General features: G+C 53.1%; 2 protein-coding genes across 10 annotated transcripts in view; one reads left to right on the top strand and one right to left on the bottom strand.

Annotated features, from left to right (window-relative positions):
• CA4 (carbonic anhydrase 4) lies at nt 1–9,947 on the bottom strand. Its single transcript, XM_080679884.1, has 8 exons — nt 9,772–9,947; nt 4,146–4,196; nt 3,254–3,409; nt 2,436–2,581; nt 2,239–2,322; nt 1,911–1,974; nt 1,580–1,746; nt 1–737 (listed from the first exon to the last, which is right to left on the bottom strand). The coding sequence occupies exons 1-8, from the start codon at nt 9,827–9,829 to the stop codon at nt 543–545; spliced, it is 921 nt and encodes a 306-aa protein (XP_080536010.1). The 5' UTR covers nt 9,830–9,947; the 3' UTR covers nt 1–542.
• ZNHIT3 (zinc finger HIT-type containing 3) overlaps nt 9,651–20,498 on the top strand; it is a 24,472-nt gene continuing 13,624 nt past the window's right edge. For 2 of the 9 annotated variants that reach the window (XM_080679890.1, XM_080679889.1), the window contains exons 1-2: nt 9,824–9,962; nt 10,430–10,507. The gene's annotated coding sequence lies outside the window, so the exon portion shown is untranslated. The other 7 variants (XM_080679888.1, XM_080679887.1, XM_080679893.1 and 4 more) reach the window with 5 other exon arrangements.

Consider the following 20,498-nt stretch of genomic DNA (forward strand, 5'->3'; position numbering starts at 1 on the left):
GAGACCTTGTACAACGTGTCTGTTTTATTGATGGGAACTCCAGGAGGGCAGGCATTTTTGTCTGTCTCATTCCAGAACATAGACACTCAAGAAGTATTTCAGAAAGTAAATGAACTCTTGTCACCCACCTCGCCTAGGCTGTAGCCACACACAACCCGCACTCTCCAGCCCTAGCACAGAGGAGAGGGCGCTGGCTGGGGCCTCCGTGGGCTCTGCTGGGCCTCTGTGCTTTCCCTGTGCTGGAGCTCCAAGGCGCCCTTGCATCTCTCCACGTGGGGTGTAGACAGGGAGTTCACGCCCACGTGGTCCCTGTTCCGAAGACATCTCCAGGCCCCAAGGTCCCTACCCAGGCACAGGGGTAGGTTGAGGGGAACCGGGCAGGGGTCGTTGTGGGAACCCAAAACAGACCTGAGAAAGGTTTCTCTAAAAATATATCCGTATTTCTTTCAATCATCATCCAAGTCCAACCTGGGAAGCAGAGGAAGGGAGGCCCAAGCCCTTTGAGGGCAGAGGTCAGAGGTCAAGTGTCCAGAGGTGAGCCATCATCGGAGGAAGCCAGCCACCAGGCAGGTGAGTGTGGGGGCCAGCAGAGCGGGCAGCGGCAAGGGCAGCAGTTGGCCGGGGGCCTGGGACCTGAACACCGGGCGCTGCCCCCGGCGTTGCAGGGGCCTGACGTTGTCCGTCATCTTCTGTTTCTGCTCATCGTCATAGTACAGCTTCTCAGAGAATGCAAGGATCTGCCGAGGGACAGGGACAGGGGGAGCTGGACTCCCTGCTGTGTGACCCCAGGCCAGTCACCTTGCCTCTCTGAGCCCTACCTCTCAGGTTCCCATGTGGTGGCGCTCAGTTCCCGTTAGCTTCCCTTAGCCAAGTGGACAGCTTTGAGGGCCCATGATTACAACTGCTGTTGTCACTGTTACCACAGCACAATGGCCCTGGAACTTGCATGCATGTCACCTGGGGGCTTGCTGGACCCCAGACTGACAGGCCGCACCCCAGACTTTCTGACTCAGTAAGGAGTGAGGCCTGAGCATTGAATGTCCAGCAAGTTCCCTGTAGATGCCACAGGCCCAGGGACCACTCTTTGAGAACCACTGTCTGGGAACAAAATACCAGGAGGGCAGGGACTGACTCACTGCTGCATCCCCAGAGGCTAGTGTGCTACAGGGACTGGAGGACCATTTGTGGAATGTATGACCTGTTTTCCCACTGTGGCTACACCAACCCTCTCTTAGCTGCTCCTGGCCGGCCCGGGGTCCTCCCATGTAGGCGCCTCTCCCCAAGACCCAAGTCCCCTGCCCTCAGCTGGCCGACTCCCACGTCCTTTCCAGGGTGCAGCCTAGAAGCCTTTTTCTGACACCCCTGCCGCAGCCTCTCCCCTCCAGCCCTTAACCCAGAGATGGGACGGCTGGGACCTTTCCTGTCTGTCTCCAGCAGGGAGTGTCTGTGGATTCAACCAGCAGGCCCTCAGCTCCCTGGGTGCCCCACCCCAGCCCAGGGGACCTCTGCGGGGATCTAGAGAAATGGTTTTGGGGCGCTGGGCAGTGGAAGGCTGCACCCTCAGCCGGGCCCTGCGTACCTGGTCCACGTGGAGGTGAATGGGCTCCGCAAACACAGTCCAGACAACCTTCTCCTCGCAGCCCGGCGTGGTGAGCGAGCCCAGGTAGCGGAAGTAGTGCCTCAGTTTCTCCTTCTCAGGGAGCAGGTCAAACAGGCTGATGCTCTGTTTCATTGTGGTGCTCATCACTGGTGGGGGCAGAGAAAGGGCGCTGTCAGTGGAGGGGAAGAGGGGGTTCTCGAGCTGCTGATCCCCCCTCACACACCTCCCTCTGAGAGCCTGGCCGCCCTTTGGAGGAACAAGTCCCCACCCCTCTCATCACCCCCAGGCCCCTCTGGACCTCCTGACTCACTGGGTCTGGGGACAGCAGACAGCGCCTCCACCAGCGGCTGGAAGCCCTCATTCCTGGATGCAGCCTGGAACCAGAGGGGAGGGAGCTTTTTAGGGGCTTGTGGGAGCTGGTGGTGACCCCAATGTGTTCTCCTGGTCTGGAGTAGGGAGGGCAGGCAGCTTCTGCACCTGAGACTCTGAGAGGCTCTGAGCTCCCCACCCCCGCCCCCTGGAGGGAGTACAAGTCACTGAGAAACAAGGGGCCTCCCCAAGCCCCTCCTGTCTTGCTCAAATCCCCGTCTCTGGATCCTAAGAGGCAGCCCCTCAGACCCTGGGGGACGGGGCCCCACCTCCACCAGGAAGGCCAGCACGGCAATCTCATCTTTGGAGTCCTGGTCCTCTTTCTTGTTCTCTTTCTCGTGTACTATGTGCATCTGGTGGGAGGTGAGAGAGAAGGAGAGAGAAACGATGGGGGCTGGACCCCCTTCCCCTCTAAGGCAGGTACCTCAGAGCCCAACCGAGGCTTTACCCCAGGAGGGCCACTCACCTCCATGGCAAAGCGATCCCCGTCCAGGCTGTGCTCTGAGCCTGCGTCCAGCACCCTGGACCAGTGCAGGTGCAGCTGCTTGGCCCGGTACTGGGAGGCCAGGCCTCCTCCAGCGATGGTGGCCCCATTCCCCAGCGACACCATCACTGAAGGACACAGGAGGGGCAGTCCTGTACCCACCTCCCCAGCTCCTTCCAAACACTCTTCCCAGCTCCACCCAACCACTCTTCCCAGCTCCACCCAAGCAAGACCTCAACTACGTCCCACCCTCTGTGGGCTTCAGGCCTGGACCCGGGGGGAGGGGACAGGATGGGTGGCTCAGCCCCAGACAGTTCCCTGGCCCCCTATCTGCCTCTCCCTCTGCACACCTCCCACTGCCCCAAACAGGAAATTCCGTGGGTCCCTCCCCTGCTCCAACGCCCCCCTCTGTGGTGCCCCGGTGTCCTCAGGGGAATAGCCACGTCCTCAGCCTTCGGTGACCTGCCCCTGGCCCCTCCCAGCCTCACTCTCTGTGAGCCACATGCAGCTCCCAGGCTGTTTCACATCCACACCTCTGCACATGTCATTCCTTCTTCCTAGAACACCCCCCCTGCCAGCCCCCACCCCTGTCCCCGCCCCAGACTGATCTGATGACGTCCTGCAAATACTTCTTTCCAAAGCCTGTCCTGCCCTTCCCCTCCCCCACCCCTCCCCTGAGCTTCCAGCTTCTCCTCAGCAAAGTGGACCTGGACCTGTGCGCCCTCCTCAGGGAACTCAGGGGCCCCTGGACGGGTGCCCATGCCTGCCCCGGCTCTCCATCCTGCACCCCCGGGCCCCACCTGAGTGCCCATTGTTTTGGACGGTCCACTTCGCCTTCCTGTCGTAGCCGGAGAAGGAGAAGGGTCCCAGACTTTCGTTCACCCGTGCCTTGGTGGTGACGATGTTGATGGGGGACTGGCGGTCCTTCTGGCATTGTCCACCCCACTGGTCCGGCCCTGAGCAGGGAGAGAAGGCGGGTGAAGTTGGGGTGCCTGGCGCCAGGCTGTGGCCTCCTCTGCTCCTTGGAGGTCAGGCCCAAGCACCCAGATCACTTGTGGCAAGGCCTTGGGCCTGGCAGTGATGTGGGACAGGGTGGGAACAGGGTGGCCAGCAGGTGGCTGTGAGCTCTGGGGGAGGGGACAGCCTCAGGCTGCTGGGCTGTGAGGGGAGAAATGTGGGGATAACCTGTGTGATTAAGTTCAAAGGGGAAGGGGAGGGCTCTGGGCAGGTGTGGAGTGGGCCCCCTGGAAGGGCTGGAGGCGGGTGCGACGCAGGGAGGAGCCTGGTTCCCGGACCCTGGTGACCCGTGGGCAGCCCTATCCGGCCAGGCGGCCTGTGACAGCAGGGGCAGCCCTATCCGCAGGCCTGTGACAGCAGGGGCAGTACCAAAGTGGCGGCTGGAAAGCGGTCAGCGTTTGAGTAGAAAGTGCAAGTCTCCATCTTGTTACTCAAAAGAGTCAAATGTCTTCATCTGCTGCTGCCATTGACATCCCCGAGGACGCCCCTCTGGATGGCAATGATGGGGGTGCCAGGGAAGGGCCCCCGAGCTCAGGAGTGTATACCCGCATGCATGCGTGTGTGCCTGTGTTCAGAGCTTGTCTGTGGCTGCCGGGGCACCATTATCCTTCGTCCTTCCCACCATCCTTGTGTCTCCGTTGCAACCTGGACGTCTCCGAGGCTGGCTGGACTTACCCACGCAGTCCTTGGAGTCCTTGGCTTGAGTCGCGTAGCACCAGTGTGACTCTGGAGCAGAGAGAGGCAGGAGGTGAGGCCTGTGCGTGCGCGTGTCCGTGTACCTGGGCCCACATACGCCCCTAGGGGCGCCCGTGAACTGTGTGCACACAAGCAACACTGTGTGTGTGTGTGTGTGTGTGTGTGTGTGTCTGTGTGTGCATGCGCACAGAGGGTCAGAGGCTGCAAACCTCCCTGGAGTCAGAGCCCCCCCTTGGGTCGGGGTGGCGTGTTTCTGGGTGAGGACAGTTAAGAAGAAACTGTGGGTGGGGATGGGGCAAGAAGGCAGTACAAGAATTGTGACTCATCTGCTGGTCATCCTTCCCCAAGACACGGGTTCTCCTTCCTCGGGCAGCCAGGGCTCCGAGGCCCCCAGGCTCTGGCCTTCACCCTCTCCCATTGCTGCTCATCAGCCTCCCCCTCCCTCCTCCAACCCAAACCTGGAAGGGAGGCAAGAGGGGAGGAGGGGGATTAGGACAACAGAGCCAGGTTCTGGCTGCCTTCCCAGAGCTGACCCGGGGGGAGATGCCTCCAGGAGATTAGACTGGCCCCTCCCTCTTGTTAGTAAGACCCATTCTTGGCTAAACTTTCACAGCCCCACAGCAAGGAAGACAGCCAAGCCTTTGCCCCTGACCCACCACCCCACACTCCTGAGTTTTGGGACCAGGCAGACTGAGGTTCTCATCCCGGCTCTGCCTGAGGCTGGTAGAACCAGCATCTCTGCAAAAAGGCTGCACCACAAACATGCCACACACATGCATGACAATAGGGGAGACTGTGCAGGGGCAGAGGGAGCACATGGGAGCCCTCTGCTTTCTGCTCAGTTTTTCTGTAACCCTAAACCTGCTCTAATTAAAGTCTACCGATATGTATATTTTAAAGGCTGGACCAGCAGGGTGGACAAAGCATTTGATCCGGAGCTGGAGCTGGAATTCTGGCTGAGGAGCTGTGGGTTTAGGAGCAAGTCACTTAATCTCTCTAAGCCTCAGTTTTATCATCTGTAAAGTGGAACAATACCGCCCACCTCACTGGACTGTGGGGAGGACTAAATGAGATGGCAGGAGTGCTGCGGGTAGCCTGGAACTCGGTCACGTGCCTGCTGAGCCCTTCCCTTCCCTTGCCTCCCTCCCTCTGGCCTCTTATATGTGCACAGATGGCAAAAGCCAAGTTGGAAAGAATTCAGGGATGAGGAAATTCCTAAGAAAAGCACGGCTTCCTACTCAGCCTGAGCTCAGTCCTCTGAGCAAACCCCCTCCCCCCCCACCTTCTTGCCTGGGCTGCCCCCAATCCAAACCCACCTTCTCTGGGGTCCCTGGAATGGGGACAGGGTGGGGAGGGAGCCATGAGGAGGGGAGGGAGCCATGAGGTGGGGAGGGAGCCATGAGGGGGGGGGGAGCCATGAGATGGGAAGGGAGCCCTGAGGAGGGGAGGGAGCCCTGAGGAGGGGAGCCATGAGATGGGGAGGGAGCCATGAGATGGGGAGGGAGCCATGAGGAGGGGAGGGAGCCATGAGATGGGGAGGGAGCCATGAGGAGGGGAGGGAGCCATGAGGAGGGGAGGGAGCCATGAGGAGGGGAGGGAGCCATGAGGTAGGGAGGGAGCCATGAGGTGGGGAGGGAGCCATGAGGAGGGGAGGGAGCCATGAGGTAGGGAGGGAGCCATGAGGTGGGGAGGGAGCCATGAGGAGGGGAGGGAGCCATGAGGTAGGGAGGGAGCCCTGAGGTAGGGAGGGAGCCATGAGGTGGGGAGGGAGCCATGAGGAGGGGAGGGAGCCATGAGGTGGGGAGGGAGCCATGAGGAGGGGAGGGAGCCATGAGATGGGGAGGGAGCCATGAGATGGGGAGGGAGCCATGAGGTGGGGAGGGAGCCATGAGGTGGGGAGGGAGCCATGAGGAGGGGAGGGAGCCATGAGGTGGGGAGGGAGCCATGAGGAGGGGAGGGAGCCATGAGGAGGGGAGGGAGCCATGAGGAGGGGAGGGAGCCATGAGGAGGGGAGGGAGCCATGAGGAGGGAAGGGAGCCATGAGGAGGGGAGCTATGAGATGGGGAGGGAGCCATGAGGTAGGGAGGGAGCCATGAGGAGGGGAGGGAGCCATGAGGTAGGGAGGGAGCCATGAGGAGGGGAGGGAGCCATGAGGAGGGGAGGGAGCCATGAGGAGGGGAGGGAGCCATGAGGAGGGGAGGGAGCCCTGAGGAGGGGAGCTATGAGATGGGGAGGGAGCCATGAGGTAGGGAGGGAGCCATGAGGTGGGGAGGGAGCCATGAGGAGGGCAGGGAGCCATGAGGAGGGGAGGGAGCCATGAGGTGGGGAGGGAGCCATGAGGAGGGCAGGGTCTCGCTAGGGAGTGTGAGGAAGAGTTTGAGGCCAGGAGTGAGCACTCACAGAAAGTGGACACCCTCTTGCTCTGGGACCCTCAGAACCACTTTGGGTGTTCAGGTCCCCCAGCTCTGGATCAGATGCTTCGCCTGCCCTGCTGGGACAGCCGCTTTCAGAGACGGACAGTCCCTGAGTGTCTTCCCCACGGCAGTCCATTCCCCTGGACAGGGCTCTGCTGCCCCTGGGAGTTGCAGCATCTGGAACCCCCATAGGGGTCCACTCTGCAAGGGAGAGCGGCCACTCCCCAGGCAGGCCCCTCTGCGGTGGCAGGAGCTCTGAGGCTGGAGGGGTCCCCTGGCTGCCTCTGCCGCTGCCTCTGCCTCTGGCTTCATCTCTCTCAGCAGGAGAGCTCCCAGACTTCGGAGCCCCAGGGTCTTCCTCAGGCAGGAGTGCGTGTCCCAGGAGGCGATGAGTGGGAGGTCGCCTGGGCCCCTGAAGAGCTCCTTGTTACGATCCTCCCGATCCTCCCGTGTCTTCACCTCTCAGAGGTCCTGGAGGCAGAAGCAGCCTCCAAGGTCACGTTGGACTGGAGGCGCCAGGGAAAGCCACTCCAAGGGAAGCCTCACTTAAACCAGAGCCCTGGCAGCCAGCTGTGAAGGGTGGGACCCCTCCCAGCCTCCCCAGGCCCTATTTGGTTCAGGCTAAGCTTTTCTTAGGAATTTGCTCTTTCCTGCCAGCTACGGCTCCTGTGTTTGTAATGGTAACCTCTGATCCACTGTCTTAATCATAGAAACTTTTGACCTGCTTGGATGAATGCTCTTGTAACTACCCTCTTCAGGAGGCAGGAGCCAGGAAAACACATTGTTGATGTGGCCAAGGCCAGGGGTCAGGTCTGTGTGTGAGCCGAGGGTAGAGAGCTGGCTTTTAGGCAAGAGGTGGCAGGTCACACACCAGCTCAGGTTCACGTTCACGAGAGGGCTGCCCTTGCTGAGGGTTACCTGCCCTGTCTCAGGCCCCCTCCAAGAGGGCCCGGGAAGGAGAGGGGCTACCCACACCTCGGTCTTGGCTCCAAGCTCCAGGTTCCACCTAGCCTGCCTGCCCTAGCCAGAAGCAGAGTGAGAGACCTAACCGCCATCGCCCATCACCCAGCCACTGTTCCCCACCCTTGACTTTCCCACCCCTGACCCCCCTTCTTTCGAGATGACTGAAGAATCTCCCTCTGATGGACCTTGGTCACCCCACCCTCCCACTCTGGGGGGGCGGGGGAGGAAGGGATCCTGAAAACCAGCTCAGCGAAACCCAAATATGTCCTGGGCAAAGTCTCAGCAAGTCCCTGCTGGAGGCTGAGACTGAAGGGGCCCCCTATCCTCTCCCCTCCTCTCGTGGCGGCAGGTGCTCTGGGGACTTCAAGGTGCAGCCCGGTCCTTCCCCAGCCTCGAGTTCCCTAGGGGATGAAATGGCTGCAGGAAGGCAGGGCCCAGGCGGTAAAAGGAGCACAGGTTGTGTGAGAGGGCAGCTGAGATCAAGCCCTGGTTGGCTGGCGCAGGCCAGGGATAGAGCCGTCATAGCCACCATGCCCCGCACTGAGCACGTACACCCACTATCTTATGGGGACCCCTAAAACCACCCGTGAGGTTAATTACTATCCTGCTTTGTAAATGAGAAAACGGAGAGTGACTTACCCAAGGGCACACAGTCACAAAATATCCGAATTAATTGCAAAACCTTTCTCTTTCTACTGAGCCCATCTGCTTAAGTAGATTTCAAAGGTCCAACTCTATAAATAGAAATGTTTACATCCTGCTGTGAAAGGGAGGAACACATGTTCTCTGCCCTTCTGGGGTCTCTCGGCTGTCTGATCACCAAATAGACATGAGACAGATTAACAAGAGAACGTGAACAAGTTTAATGTCATCTGTATGTGTGGGAACCCCGCATGCATGAGCGGTTCGGAGAAAGGGAGAATGAAGTCCATATGGCATTCTGGGCTAAGGATGAGGTAAGGCTCCTTGGGGCTTCCCAGGGCGGGAGCTCATACCCAAAACAATAAGAAAAGCAGATGTTCAGTAATTAGAAGTCTGCCCTGCCTTATAGATAAAGTCGTAAAAAACCAATTCCGGTAATAACTCATGGTTGGTAAGGTCCCCAATTTAAAGTCTTCCAGGGAGAGGTAAAAGTTTTTCGATTGCCTTCAGCTCAAAATAATTCACAGGCCCAAGGGGCACCTCGTGGGGAGTCCTGCTCTGAACCCCTTCACGGCCTTTTTCTCTTTCCTCCTCTCCTGAGAGTTGCTGCAGGAAGCCCCTCATCCCGGCCCTCCTTCCCCAGGCGGCCAAGTCTGTCCTGCGCCCGCACCCGCTCTCCCTGCTGCAGAGCTTCCCTCGCCCCCCACGCCGTGCTCCAAGGGAGGGGCATCTAGCTTTGGAGAAGAGGTTTGGTCGGATGGGCGCCAAGGACCATGGTTTAGAGGTTGCTGAGCTGGGAACGGGCAGATGGGGGCTTCGGGAAGGAGGTGGGCCCCGGGGAGGTCGTAGAAAAGGTGCTTCCCGGGTCCCTGCGCCCAGCCGCTGGAAGCGCCTTCAGTTCCTTATCAAATATTAACACATTTCTCCTGCCACCTCCCACCTAGGAGAATAATTAAGAGCTTGGCCTCACCATTAATCTTTAAACGAAAATCACCCTGGCCGGAAAGACCGGCTCAACCGGGGACCTCGGGTCTCCGGAGGTCCCCAGCCAGGCTCCCCACCCAGCGCTGGGGCCGGTGGGGAGGTGCAGGAAGGTGGCAGCCCCCGGGGACAAGGGGCTCAGGGTAGGGAGCGGGGGTGCCAAGGACCCGCCACACCCAAAGTGTTGCCGTAGCTCCGGGCAGAGAGGAAGGGTCAGCCCCCCAACCCCCAGACCCGCGGGGCGCACAGCGACAAACTGGGGGGACCAGGAACCGCATGAGACGCCAGAAAGAGCGAGAAGCAGAGGCGCGCGTCAAGGCGGTGGGAGAAGCATCCTTCCCACGGACTCGCACGCTCCTCTCGCCCAGGGCCGCCGCGCACACGCGGGCACACGCTTCCCCGCACAGCACGTGGCCGTTCGTGTGCGCCCACGAGCTCGCTCACGCCCGGTCCGCCCGCAGTCGCCGCTCCTGGCGCACGCGCCGCTCGGGACGGACGCGCAACGGGCGCGCATTGGTAGCCGCGGGCGCAGCCTGGGCCGGGGCGCGGGGCTGAGGGCGCAGGCGGGCCACCCGAGGGGCAGGGGCCGGAGCCCAGGCGTTCACCTGCGCGGGCCAAGGGCCGGGAGGCGGCGAGGGCCAGGAGCGCCAGCAGCAGCCGCATTCTGCGCGGGAGCAAAGACGCCGCCGAGCCGGGGGTCGCACGCCGAGGAGGCCGCCGTGGGTGCTGCGACCATAAGGGCCGGGGTTTTATAGCGGAGCCGCGACGGGAGGGAGCCCCGATCCACGGGACGCTGGTAGCGGCTCCTCCCCCTGGCGGGGCCTCCCCTCCCCTTGTCCTGAAACCACCAACCCCCCCCCCCCACTCTGCTCTACGCAAGAGGCCCCCCACCGACTCTGCGTCCTCTCCTCTCAGAGGCCCCCCCCCCCCCCCCCGCCTCCACACCGTCTCTGGTTTGGGAACAGGGTAGCAGCATCGCAAGGTGCTTGAGCCACACAAGGTGCCCGGATTCCTGACTTGGACCGTTTTGGCGTGGCCCCTGAGCCGCGCTCCCGCCTCTGGAGGAGCCCGCGGGGGCTGTGGGGGTCTAGGGGGCCTCGGGGTGCCTAGGGTTGGGGGCGGGCGGTGGAGATTGCCTGGGCGGGAAGACGGAGTTGAAGGATGCGCGTTGGCGTGTGGCGGCCCCACACGGAGGGTGTGCGTCTGTTTCCCAGGCAGTGGCCGCTGATTCTCGGTCCCATTTCGTTTTCTCTTTCCTCCCAGGCTGCTCCCTAAGAACTTAATTTCCAAGCAGATCAAAGACCCTTCTTTCAACACAGAGTGAAGACGCCCCTAATTACCGTGAGTGTTCATGTGATGTCCAGAGCAGGAAGGGAGGGGGGCGCGGAATTGAGAAATGAATTGCAAAGGGGCTCCATGAGAGCGAAACCTGCGGGGTCAGGGGGGAGGGCCCGGGTCCTGTGGAGACACCCTCCGCCCCTGGGATGAAGAGATGGAAAGAAAAGAGATGGTGTCCGAAGGGACCCCCAGTTCTCTCATGTGCCAGGATCTTCCGACGAGTTTGGGGAAAGAAGGGTTCCGTTGAAGGAGGCCCAGCATTTGGGGTAATGGGGCCGGGGTGGGGGCCTAGAGAGGAAGCGGCCTCTTGTCTCGGGAGGTGCTGAGCTGCGCGTCCCTTGCGGCGGTGCCTCAGGGCTCCTTCGTGGCTCTGACAGCTCTCCTCTCTCTTCCTTTCTATGCGCATGGGGTGCGGGCTTCCGTGGCAGTTTGGGAATCTCAGACTTGGATGAGGAAGAGGGATGGGGAGCCAGGCAATGGGCCGAGGGCCCCCTCCATCAACAGGAAGCCCCCGTTTTCTGATCTAGGCCCTTCCCCTTCTGTTGCCAACTGCTCAGCCCCCACCAGCCTTTGAACCTAGGCTAGGGACATCTGAGAGGGATTGCCTCCCCAAGAATTACCTGGGTAAAGGGGCTTCCTCCTTGGATAGAGCTCCCCACCCCCACTCCTGGCCCAGGATCACTCAGTCCCAAGAGCAGCTTTGATCTTACAGAGGCAGGAGGGCCCCCATCAGGCTTGGGGCCTATTGTCCTCACTGATTTAGACTTGAATCACCAGCCTGGGCCTATGACAGTGGGGAGGGATTCTCCAGGGCCTTTTCTGGGGAAGTGGATTTCTGTTCACAGGGCTATAAATCTTTCAGGACTGGGGAAGGGCAAGGCGAGGGGCGGGAGAAGCCTATTCCTGGGAATGAGGTCTACTTCAGAGGGTCCCGGTGACCCCAGGCCAGCCCCACCTGGCAGGAGAAAGACTTGGAAACATTTGTGGGGTTAAGGGGCTATTGATCAGCGACTCTAGGATTCACTTCAAAATCCATTGCATTGGGGGCCCCGAGGGGAGAGGAATGTGGGAGGGGGAGCTGCTCCCTAGGTAATTATGCTCTTCTCAGGTCAGTGCACCCCCTGTTGTGTTTTGGGGCCAGCAAGATGGAGAAGGAGAGCCCGGCTGGTGTGGCTCAGTTGGTTGAGGGTCATCCTGTGCACCAAAAGGTTGCAGGTTTGATTCCTGGTTGGGGAATGTACTGACGGCAGCCGATCGATGTTTCTCTCTCTCTCTCTTCCCCTCCCTCCCTCCCTTCCTCCCTTCCTCTAAGCATATCCTTGGATGAGGATTTAAAAAAAAAAAAAAAGCTTGGGCAGGGGAGGAGGTAAAGGACAGGCATCACTACCCTGGCTGGGTAGCTAAGTTGGCAGAGCATCGTCCTGATACACAAAGGTTGTGGGTTTAATCCCTGCTCTTCCTCCAACTCAGGGGTAACCTAGGACAACTTCCCTACTCCTCTCTTTTTGCAACTTCCTCATCTCTAAGGTGGGGATGGTAATCTTTGCCCTTCTGACCTCTGCCAATAAACAGTTATTGGGCTTCCTTGAGCCTGCCCCTGCCCAGCCCAGACTTTCACAACCCACAACCGTCCTGGTGCCTGGGAGTCACACTGACCCACGACAGATGCAGATTTGAATCATAGTTCTCATCCTCTGGGGGTGTGCACATACAAGGCCCTTCCAGGAACAGGAGGGAGGCATTGGGCAAGCCAGAGGGCCGGGGGCCCCCCTCCATCAACAGGAAGCCCCCGTTTTCTGATCAGACAACCCTGGGGTCATTTCTGGTCCCCTCCACTTGCTCTGTGATGTCAGCAGAGCCTCCGTTTCCGTCATCTGTAAAATGAAAACCATACCCCTCACTTCCTCTTAGTTTACTGTGAGAATTCAGTGAGCTGAAGCCAGGTGGGACACATTAGTACACGTGACCATGACCTCTAAGTGGAGGCCCCTCTTCCTGGATTAAACCTGACCTGAGGCAGGTGTGGATGTAGCATCAGGTGGCAGGGGACAGGAGGCTGAGCCCAGGGGTGGGGGCCCTGGCATCAAGGTTCTTCCTAGATTCCAAGACTTAGGGCGGGGTGAGCAAGGCTGAAGGGCAAGAGGGAAGCCCCAACTGCATGGGCCCTGAAAATGCGAGATTCGGATTCAGCCCTTCCTGGGACTCTGATTGGCAGTGTGGGGCGGAGGCACCTATCTCAACACTGCACGCGTGGTGTCCACAGGTCAGAGGAAGGACGGAACATATCTCGAAACAGAAAACTGCCTGTGTTCAAGGGGTGACGTGGGCAGACAGAGTGTACCGCAAATCTTCTAATGGGCGTTGGCATGACACCGGCCTGGTCCACATCCCCACCTGGGCACTTACCCTTCACCTCCCTCAGGTCAGTGTCCTGATCAGGAAAACGAGAACCAAGACAACACCTCCCTCCCATAGGTATGGTTAGGGTTTAACTAGATGATGCTGGGTAAAGGGTCTGGTAGAGGGCCAGGCACTTAGAAAGTGCTCAGTAAATCTCAGCTGTCATCACTAGCTGTTGAGGGCAACAGTGGCATATGCCCGTGATATTACAGGAGCCCGGGGCAGTGGCACCTCACCCAGCCAGGAGGTGGGGAATTTAAGGAAGCTTCCTGGAGGAGGTGAGCTGAGTATTAGAAGACAAGTAGTTGTTAATCCCCAAAAGGAAGGGAAATCCAGGCAGAGGAAACAGAATGAGAAAAGGGGTGGATGTGGGCTGGGTGGGTAGGAGCATGGAGTGAGGGGAGAGTGCTGAGATGCAACTGGAGAGGTATTTGGCACCAGATGGATAGGATTTGTTAGTTGGGATTAGAAGGTTGGACTGATCTTTCCTTCGATGAGGGGTAGGTATCAAGATCCTAATTTTATAGGCCAGGAAATAGCCTCAGCCACTCGGCCCTAGAAAGGGACAGGGATCCTTGAGTTACAGAGAGGCAGCTGAGGCTCAGAGAGGGCAGTGACTCGCCCAAGTTGCCCAGCAGGGAGAGAGCAAAGCTGGGATTCGAACCCTGGTCTCCCTCACCCTGATGTTCTTTCCATGCCATCTCATTCCCCACAACACACACACCTTCCTCCCATGGGGACCCCCAGCCTCCAGCTTCCCTGGCTTTCTGCAGTCTCCTCTTGTTAGTAGATAAGTAGGTTTGCAGAGACTGCAGTTTTTGCATCCCTGGATCTTGAGATTAAAACCACATGTAGTACAAGGTTTAACCAAGAGCCTCAGTTCCACCACTCCCCAACCTGGATCTCTGCCATATCCTAGCAGAGACAAGAAAGCTCCTTTCCTGCCAGCATCTGTGGAGGCTGCAGTCCCTCTTCCCCCACCTTCAAATCTACCTTCTTTCTCTGCTTTGTGGAGAGAATCCTGCAGGAGCAAAAAGAGGGGGACAGAGTGCTGGGGGTCGTCATGGGGAAAGACAAGGGCTTCCTTATTAGAGGGGTTGGCAGGCACTTCTGCCCCTGAACATTTTGAAATAATAACAGTAGGAACAAGCACGGAATAATCAGGCTCAGGAGAGGACATATGTTCTGTTCCTGCCCTGCAGAGCTCCGGAAAACGCCCCCATGGCTTTCCCCGCCCCCTCTCCAAGTCTCAGCCGCCGGGGCCCAGGCTGACAACAGCAGGAGGCTGAGATCTGACAGCGCTTCCTTGCATTTTCCAAGTGGATTCATTTACCTTCTGGCTTTGTAGTGGAAGGACCTCTAAGGAGGGTGATGAGGGTGCAGGCAGGTGGGGAGAAAAAGGGAAGAGCCACACAGGCAGCCTTGGGGGGAAAGGGGACCGTCCCAATCCATGAATGCCGTGGCAACAACTTTGTGGGTGTGCGCGCTCCTGAGCATGGTGGGGGCGGGGGAAGCGGGGAGAGGGGCGGTGTTGTAGTTTCCTTTCTGGTTATCCAGATAATACCTACTCAATGTAGAATATTTGGGAAGAAGCAAGGGGGAAGAGTCACCAATAACCTTGTCTTCTAAAGGCAACCATTTCATAATTTGACATAGTTTCAAGGGAAAAAAATCTTAAGGCAATAACCTTAATTCATCTGTTTTATTCTCCCGTCTTCCCTTTTAGAATTTATCAATATGCAAAACACTATTGACATAGTGAACAACTTAGCGTCCTGCTTTTTAACCTTCACATTTTACTGTAAACATGAGTCCGTGTTACCTCACAGCCTCCACAAATGTCACCTTGCAGCTTCACAATGTACCCAGTGTTAAAAAAAATAAATAAATAAATAAAAAACTCCACAAATTCAACTGAGTGAATGTGAAGCGCTAATGGGCTTTATTAAGCAATTCATGAATTGGGGTCTTAGAAAAAAGTTCCCCTCCCCCAACCCTTCCCCTTTGGCAACCATCAGCTTGTTCTCTATATCTATAGATCTGTTTCTGTTGTGGTTTTTTTTTTTTAATATATTTTTATCAATTTCAGAGAGGAAGGGAGAAGGAGAGAGAGAGATGGAAACATCAACGATGAGAGAGAATCATTGATCGGTTGCCTCCTGCACGCCCCCCACTGGGGATCCAGCCTGCAACTGTTGCATATGCCCTTGACCAGAATCGAACCCGGGGCCTTTCAGCCCGTAGGCCGACACTCTATCCACTGAGCCAAACCGGATAGGGCTGTTGTGGTTTTTTAATTCATTTAATTATTTTTAATTTTTTAGATTTCACATATAAGTGAGATTGAACAGTATTTGTCTTTCTCTGTCGGACTTATTTCACTTAGCATAAATCCCTCTAGGTCCACCCATGTGGTCACAAATGGCAAGTTTTCATTCTTTTTTTTTTTAAAATATATTTTATTGGTTTTTTTACAGAGAGGAAGGAAGAGGGATAGATAGTCAGAAACATCGATGAGAGAGAAACATCGATCAGCTGCCTCCTGCACACCTCCCACTGGGGATGTGCCCGCAACCAAGTTACATGCCCTTGACCGGAATCGAACCCAGGACCCTTCAGTCCGCAGGCTGACGCTCTATCCACTGAGCCAAACCGGTTTTGGCAAGTTTTCATTCTTTTTCATTGCTGAATAATATTCCATCGTGTATACATACAACCTCTTCTTAATCCTTTCATCTATTGTTGGACACCTAGGTTGCTTCTCTATCTTGAATATTAGTAATGCTGCAGTAAACATAGTGGTACATAAATCTTTCCAAATTAGTGTATTTGTTTTCTTTGGATAAATACCCAGAAGAATAATTTCTGGGTTATATGAAAGTTCTGTCTGTAAATTTTTGAGGAATCTCCATATTGTTTTTCATAGTGGCTGCACTAATTTACCGTCCCGCCAACAGCATAGGAGGGTTCCTTTTTCTCCACATCTTTGCGAGCACTTCCTACTTGTTGATTTATTGATGATAGCCAATGAGGTGATATCTCATTGTGATTTTAATATTAATTTCCCAGATGATTAGTGATGTTGAGCATCTTTTCATTTGTCTGTTGGCCACTGTATGTCCTCTTGGGAGAAATGCCTGTTCAGATCCTCTGTCCATTTTTTAATTGCGTTGTTTTGGGGGAGAAGTGTTTGGTGTTAAAATTGTATTTTGAGTTTTAGATTTGGATATTAACCTCTTATTAGATGTATAGTTTGAAAATATCTTCTCCCCTTCAGAAGGATCTTTTTTCGTGTTGTTAATGGTTTCCTTTGCTGTGCAAAAACTTTTTAAATTAGTGTAGTCCCATTTGTTTATTTTTTCTTTCGTTTCCCTTGCTCAAGGAGACATATCCAAAAAGATAGTAATAAGAGCACCATCAGAGAGTTTCCTGCCTTTGTTTTTTTCTATGAGTTCTATAGTTTCAAATCTAACATTTATGTCTTTCATCCATTTTGAGTTTATTTTTGTATATTTCATTTTTTGCATGTGTCTGTACTGTTTTGCCAACACCACTTATTAAAGAGACTGTCTTTACCCCACTGTATATATTTGCCTCCTTTGTCATGGATTAATTGACCATATAAACAAGGATTTATTTCTGGGCTCTCTATTCTATTCCATTGATCTATGTATCTGTTTTTATGCCAGTACCATACTGTTTTGATTACTGTAGCTTTGTAGTATAGTTTGAAGTCAGGGAGCATGATACCTCTCACTTTATTCTTTCTCAAGATTTCATTGGCTATCCATTTTTTTTGTGGTTTCATACAAATTGTAGGATTAGTTCTAAGTCTGAGAAGAATGCCATTGCTATTTTAATAGGGATTGCATTGAATCTGTATATTACTTTAGGTGGTAAGGACATTCTAACAACATTAACTCTTCTAATCCATAAGCAAGGTTTATCCTTCCATTTGTTTATATCTTCTTACATTTCTTTCTTCAAAGTCTTACAGTTTTCAGAGTGCAGTTTACACCTTTTTGGCTAAATTTATCCATAGGTATGTTATACTTTTTGATGTGATTGTAAATGGGATTGTTTTCTTAATTTCTTCTTCTGATGATTATTGGTGAATAGAAATGCAGTAGATTTCTGTGGACTGATTCTGTATCATCCTTCAACTTTACTGAAGTCATTTATTAGTTCTAATGGTTGAGAGTTTTTATCATAAAAGGATGTTGAATTTTTTATATGCTTTTTTTTCCTGCATCTGTTGAAATGATCATATGGTTTTTGTCCTTTATTTATTTATTTATTTTTTAAAATATATTTTATTGATATTTTACAGAGAGGAAGGGAGAGGGATAGAGAGTTAGAAACATCAATGAGAGAGAAACATCGATCAGCTGCCTCCTGCACACCCCCCACTGGGGATGTGCCTGCAACCAAGGTACATGCCCTTGACTGGAATCGAACCTGGGACCTTTCAGTCCCCAGGCTGATGCTCTATCCACTCACTGAGCCAAACCAGTCAGAGCTGTCCTTTATTTTGTTAATGTAATATATCACAATGATTTATATATGGATGTTCAACCATCCTTGCATGCCTGGGATGAATCCCACTTGGACATGGTGTATAATCCCTTTAATTAATTCTTGAATCTGTTTTGCTAACATTTGGTTGATAATGTTTGCATCTATGTTCATCAAGGATATTAGCCTGAATTTTTTTTTTTTTTTTGTAATGTCTTATCTGGTTTTGGTATCAGGTTAATGCTGGCATCATAAAATGAGTTTGGAAGTGTTCCTTCCTCTTCAATATTTGAAATATTTTAAGAAATCTAGATATTGCCTGGCCAGCATGGCTTAGTGGTTGAGCGTTGACCTATGAACCAGGAGGTCAGGTTCTATTCCTGGTCAAGGCACATGCCCAGGTTTCGGGCTTCATCCCCAGTGTGGGATATGCAGCCAATCAATGATTCTCTATCACCATTGATGTTTCTCTCTCTCTCTCCCCCTCCCCCTTTCTCTCTGAAATCAATCAATAAATATATTTAAAAAATAAATATAGGTATTAATTCTTCTTTAAGTGTTTGGTAGAATTCATCTGTGAAGTTATCTGGTCCTCGACTTTTATTTATTGGGAGTTTTTTTTTTTATTACTGCTTCAATTTCACTGCTAGTAATTGGTCTTTTTAGATTTTTTATTTCTTTCTGGTTCAGTCTTGGAAGGTTATATACTTCTAAAAATCTATCCATTTATTTAGATTATCAAATTGGGGGATATAATTGTTCATAGTATTCTTTAATGATTTTTTTTTTTAATCTCTGTGGTGTCAGTTGTAACTTCTATTTTTTTCATTTTTGATTTTATTTGGGCTCTCACTCTTTTTTCCTTGATGAGTTTGTCTAATTTATTTATCTTTTCAAAGAACCAGCTTTTAGTTTTATTGATATTTTCTGTTGTTGTTTTTTAATTTCATTTATTTTCATTCTGATCTTAAAATTTCCTTCTGTTTACTTTGGGTTTTGTTTGTTCTTCTTTTTCTAATTCCTTTAGGTGTAGAGTTGGATTATTTGGGATTTTTTTGTTTCTTTAGGTAGGCCTGTATAGCTCTGAACTTCCCTCTTAGAACTGCTTTTGCTGCATCCTATAAATTTTGAAAAGTTGTGTTTTTATTTTCATTTATTCAACATAGTTTCTGATTTTTTGTTTGATTTCCTCTTTGATTCACTGGTTGTTGAGTCTCCACATATTTGTATATTTTCATGCCATTATGATGAAAAGGATGCTTGATATGATTTCAGTCTTCTTGAATTTATTGAGGCTAGTATTGTGGCCTAAATCAGGCATGTTAAATGAGTAATGTTGAAGATTTAATTGTCTTTATTCAGCAGTTTATCTATTGGGTAGCACCCCATCTAACAACTAGAAGGGTACTGTGGGGGGTTTTACAAAATGAAAGGTTTTTATAGGAAGAAGGATCGGGCAAGGGAGCTGGTAACAAAAGCAAAGAAAGGATTATTTTGAGGCCAGGACATCTTTTTCTTTTCGGTTGGGGAGAGCCTTGCTGGTGGTTGACCAGAAAATTCCAGGCTGGTGCATTAAGATTACATTCCTGTGAGATGTTGAAACTACACTTAAATCAGGTATTAAATCTAGGTTTGGTTACAATGGGCTTTTAGCATGAGGGATGGCATTTTAGGCCTGTGATTTTCTCTTTAGCAGGCAATATCCCATCTAGAAAGTAGAGAGGCACTCCAAAGAGTTGTACAAAGTGGAATGTTTTTGTAAGCAGAAAGAGGTGGGATTAAGAGAGTGGATTATTTCAGGCAGGAGGTCTTATGCAGAAGTGTCTGATCAGGAAATTCCAGGCTGATTGGTTTAAAATTCTACTCCTGGAAAAGGCTGAAACTGAATTAGGTTAGTTATTAAATTTTGGTTTAATGATATGGCTTAGCAAAAGTGACTCCCTCTGGCCTGTTTCTTTCTTTCTTTTTTTTTTTTTTTTTTTTAACACCAAATTGTGTCAGCTCACTTTCCTTGGAAAATGACAATGCAGGGAACATCTTCCCAGTGGAGGGGCAGGGCCACAGGCTGGGAAAGGAAACCAGCATCTCAGTTTCTCTCCCCAGCTCCTCACTGAGCAGAACTAGCGTCAGCTCATGAAAATAGTTTGGAGGTGGGATAAGGATTAAGGCAAAAGATTTGGGAGACACCACCCTTTAAGGGACCCTCAGAGGTTGTTTTGGAGAATCTGAACCTGGAGTTGTAACTCTTTGATTTCTGATGTGCCTGTAAGACAGGGAGTGTGTGTGTGTGTGTGTGTGTGTGTCGGGGGGGGGGGGGGCGGTGGTGGTGGTGGTAACGGATGTTTCTGTGTAGATTTGCAGGGTAGAGATGTCTCCGAAAGGGGACTGGGCCTAGAGCGGGTCTGCCTCAGGCCCGCCAGTAGTGTGTGGGTTCATGCAGGAAAGATTTCACAAGATGAGTCCAGGTGGTTTTGAGAGTATGTTTATTAAAGCTGGGGACAGTGAGATAAGGAAAGGCTTAGCATAGAAGAAGCAATAAGAAAGCCTGTGCGGTACTCAGTTTTGGCTCTCCAGAAACGTTATAGGAAAGAAGTGGGCCATGCCGGGCTGCGTGGACTCGCTGAGAAGTCTAACTCACAGTGAAGGAAGTGAGCCATGGTGGTGCTGCTGTTAGTTCACTGAAAAATCAGAGAAAAGGGGGCCCTGGAGACAAGTTCAGGGGTAAGCCCAGGACGAGCTCCCTCAGTTGCAAGTCTCATGGGAACCCTTAAGAGTTTAGGAAAGAAAAGTAAAGATGCACAAATGAGAGGGAAGAAAGGCATGGGCATGCTCCAGAGAGAGCCGGAGCTGGGTCTTTGTCTTGAGGGTTCTTACCTGTTTTCTAAAGGTGGGGATTTTAGGGGAGGACTTAGGGGAGGACCTCAATAGAGTATTGCATCAGCTTTATGCTGAAGTGCCAAAATGAGATTTATTCCCCTGACTTCATCTGTCCTTGGGTGTGGTTGGCACAAATGGCACTCACTTGATTTCTGTTATCTATCTCCCTGAGTAGGGTGATTTATGCTACCTACCCTCTAAT

This window comes from Plecotus auritus, assembly GCF_963455305.1.
Source record: "Plecotus auritus genome assembly, chromosome: 7".
NCBI classification, from domain to species: domain Eukaryota; kingdom Metazoa; phylum Chordata; class Mammalia; order Chiroptera; family Vespertilionidae; genus Plecotus; species Plecotus auritus.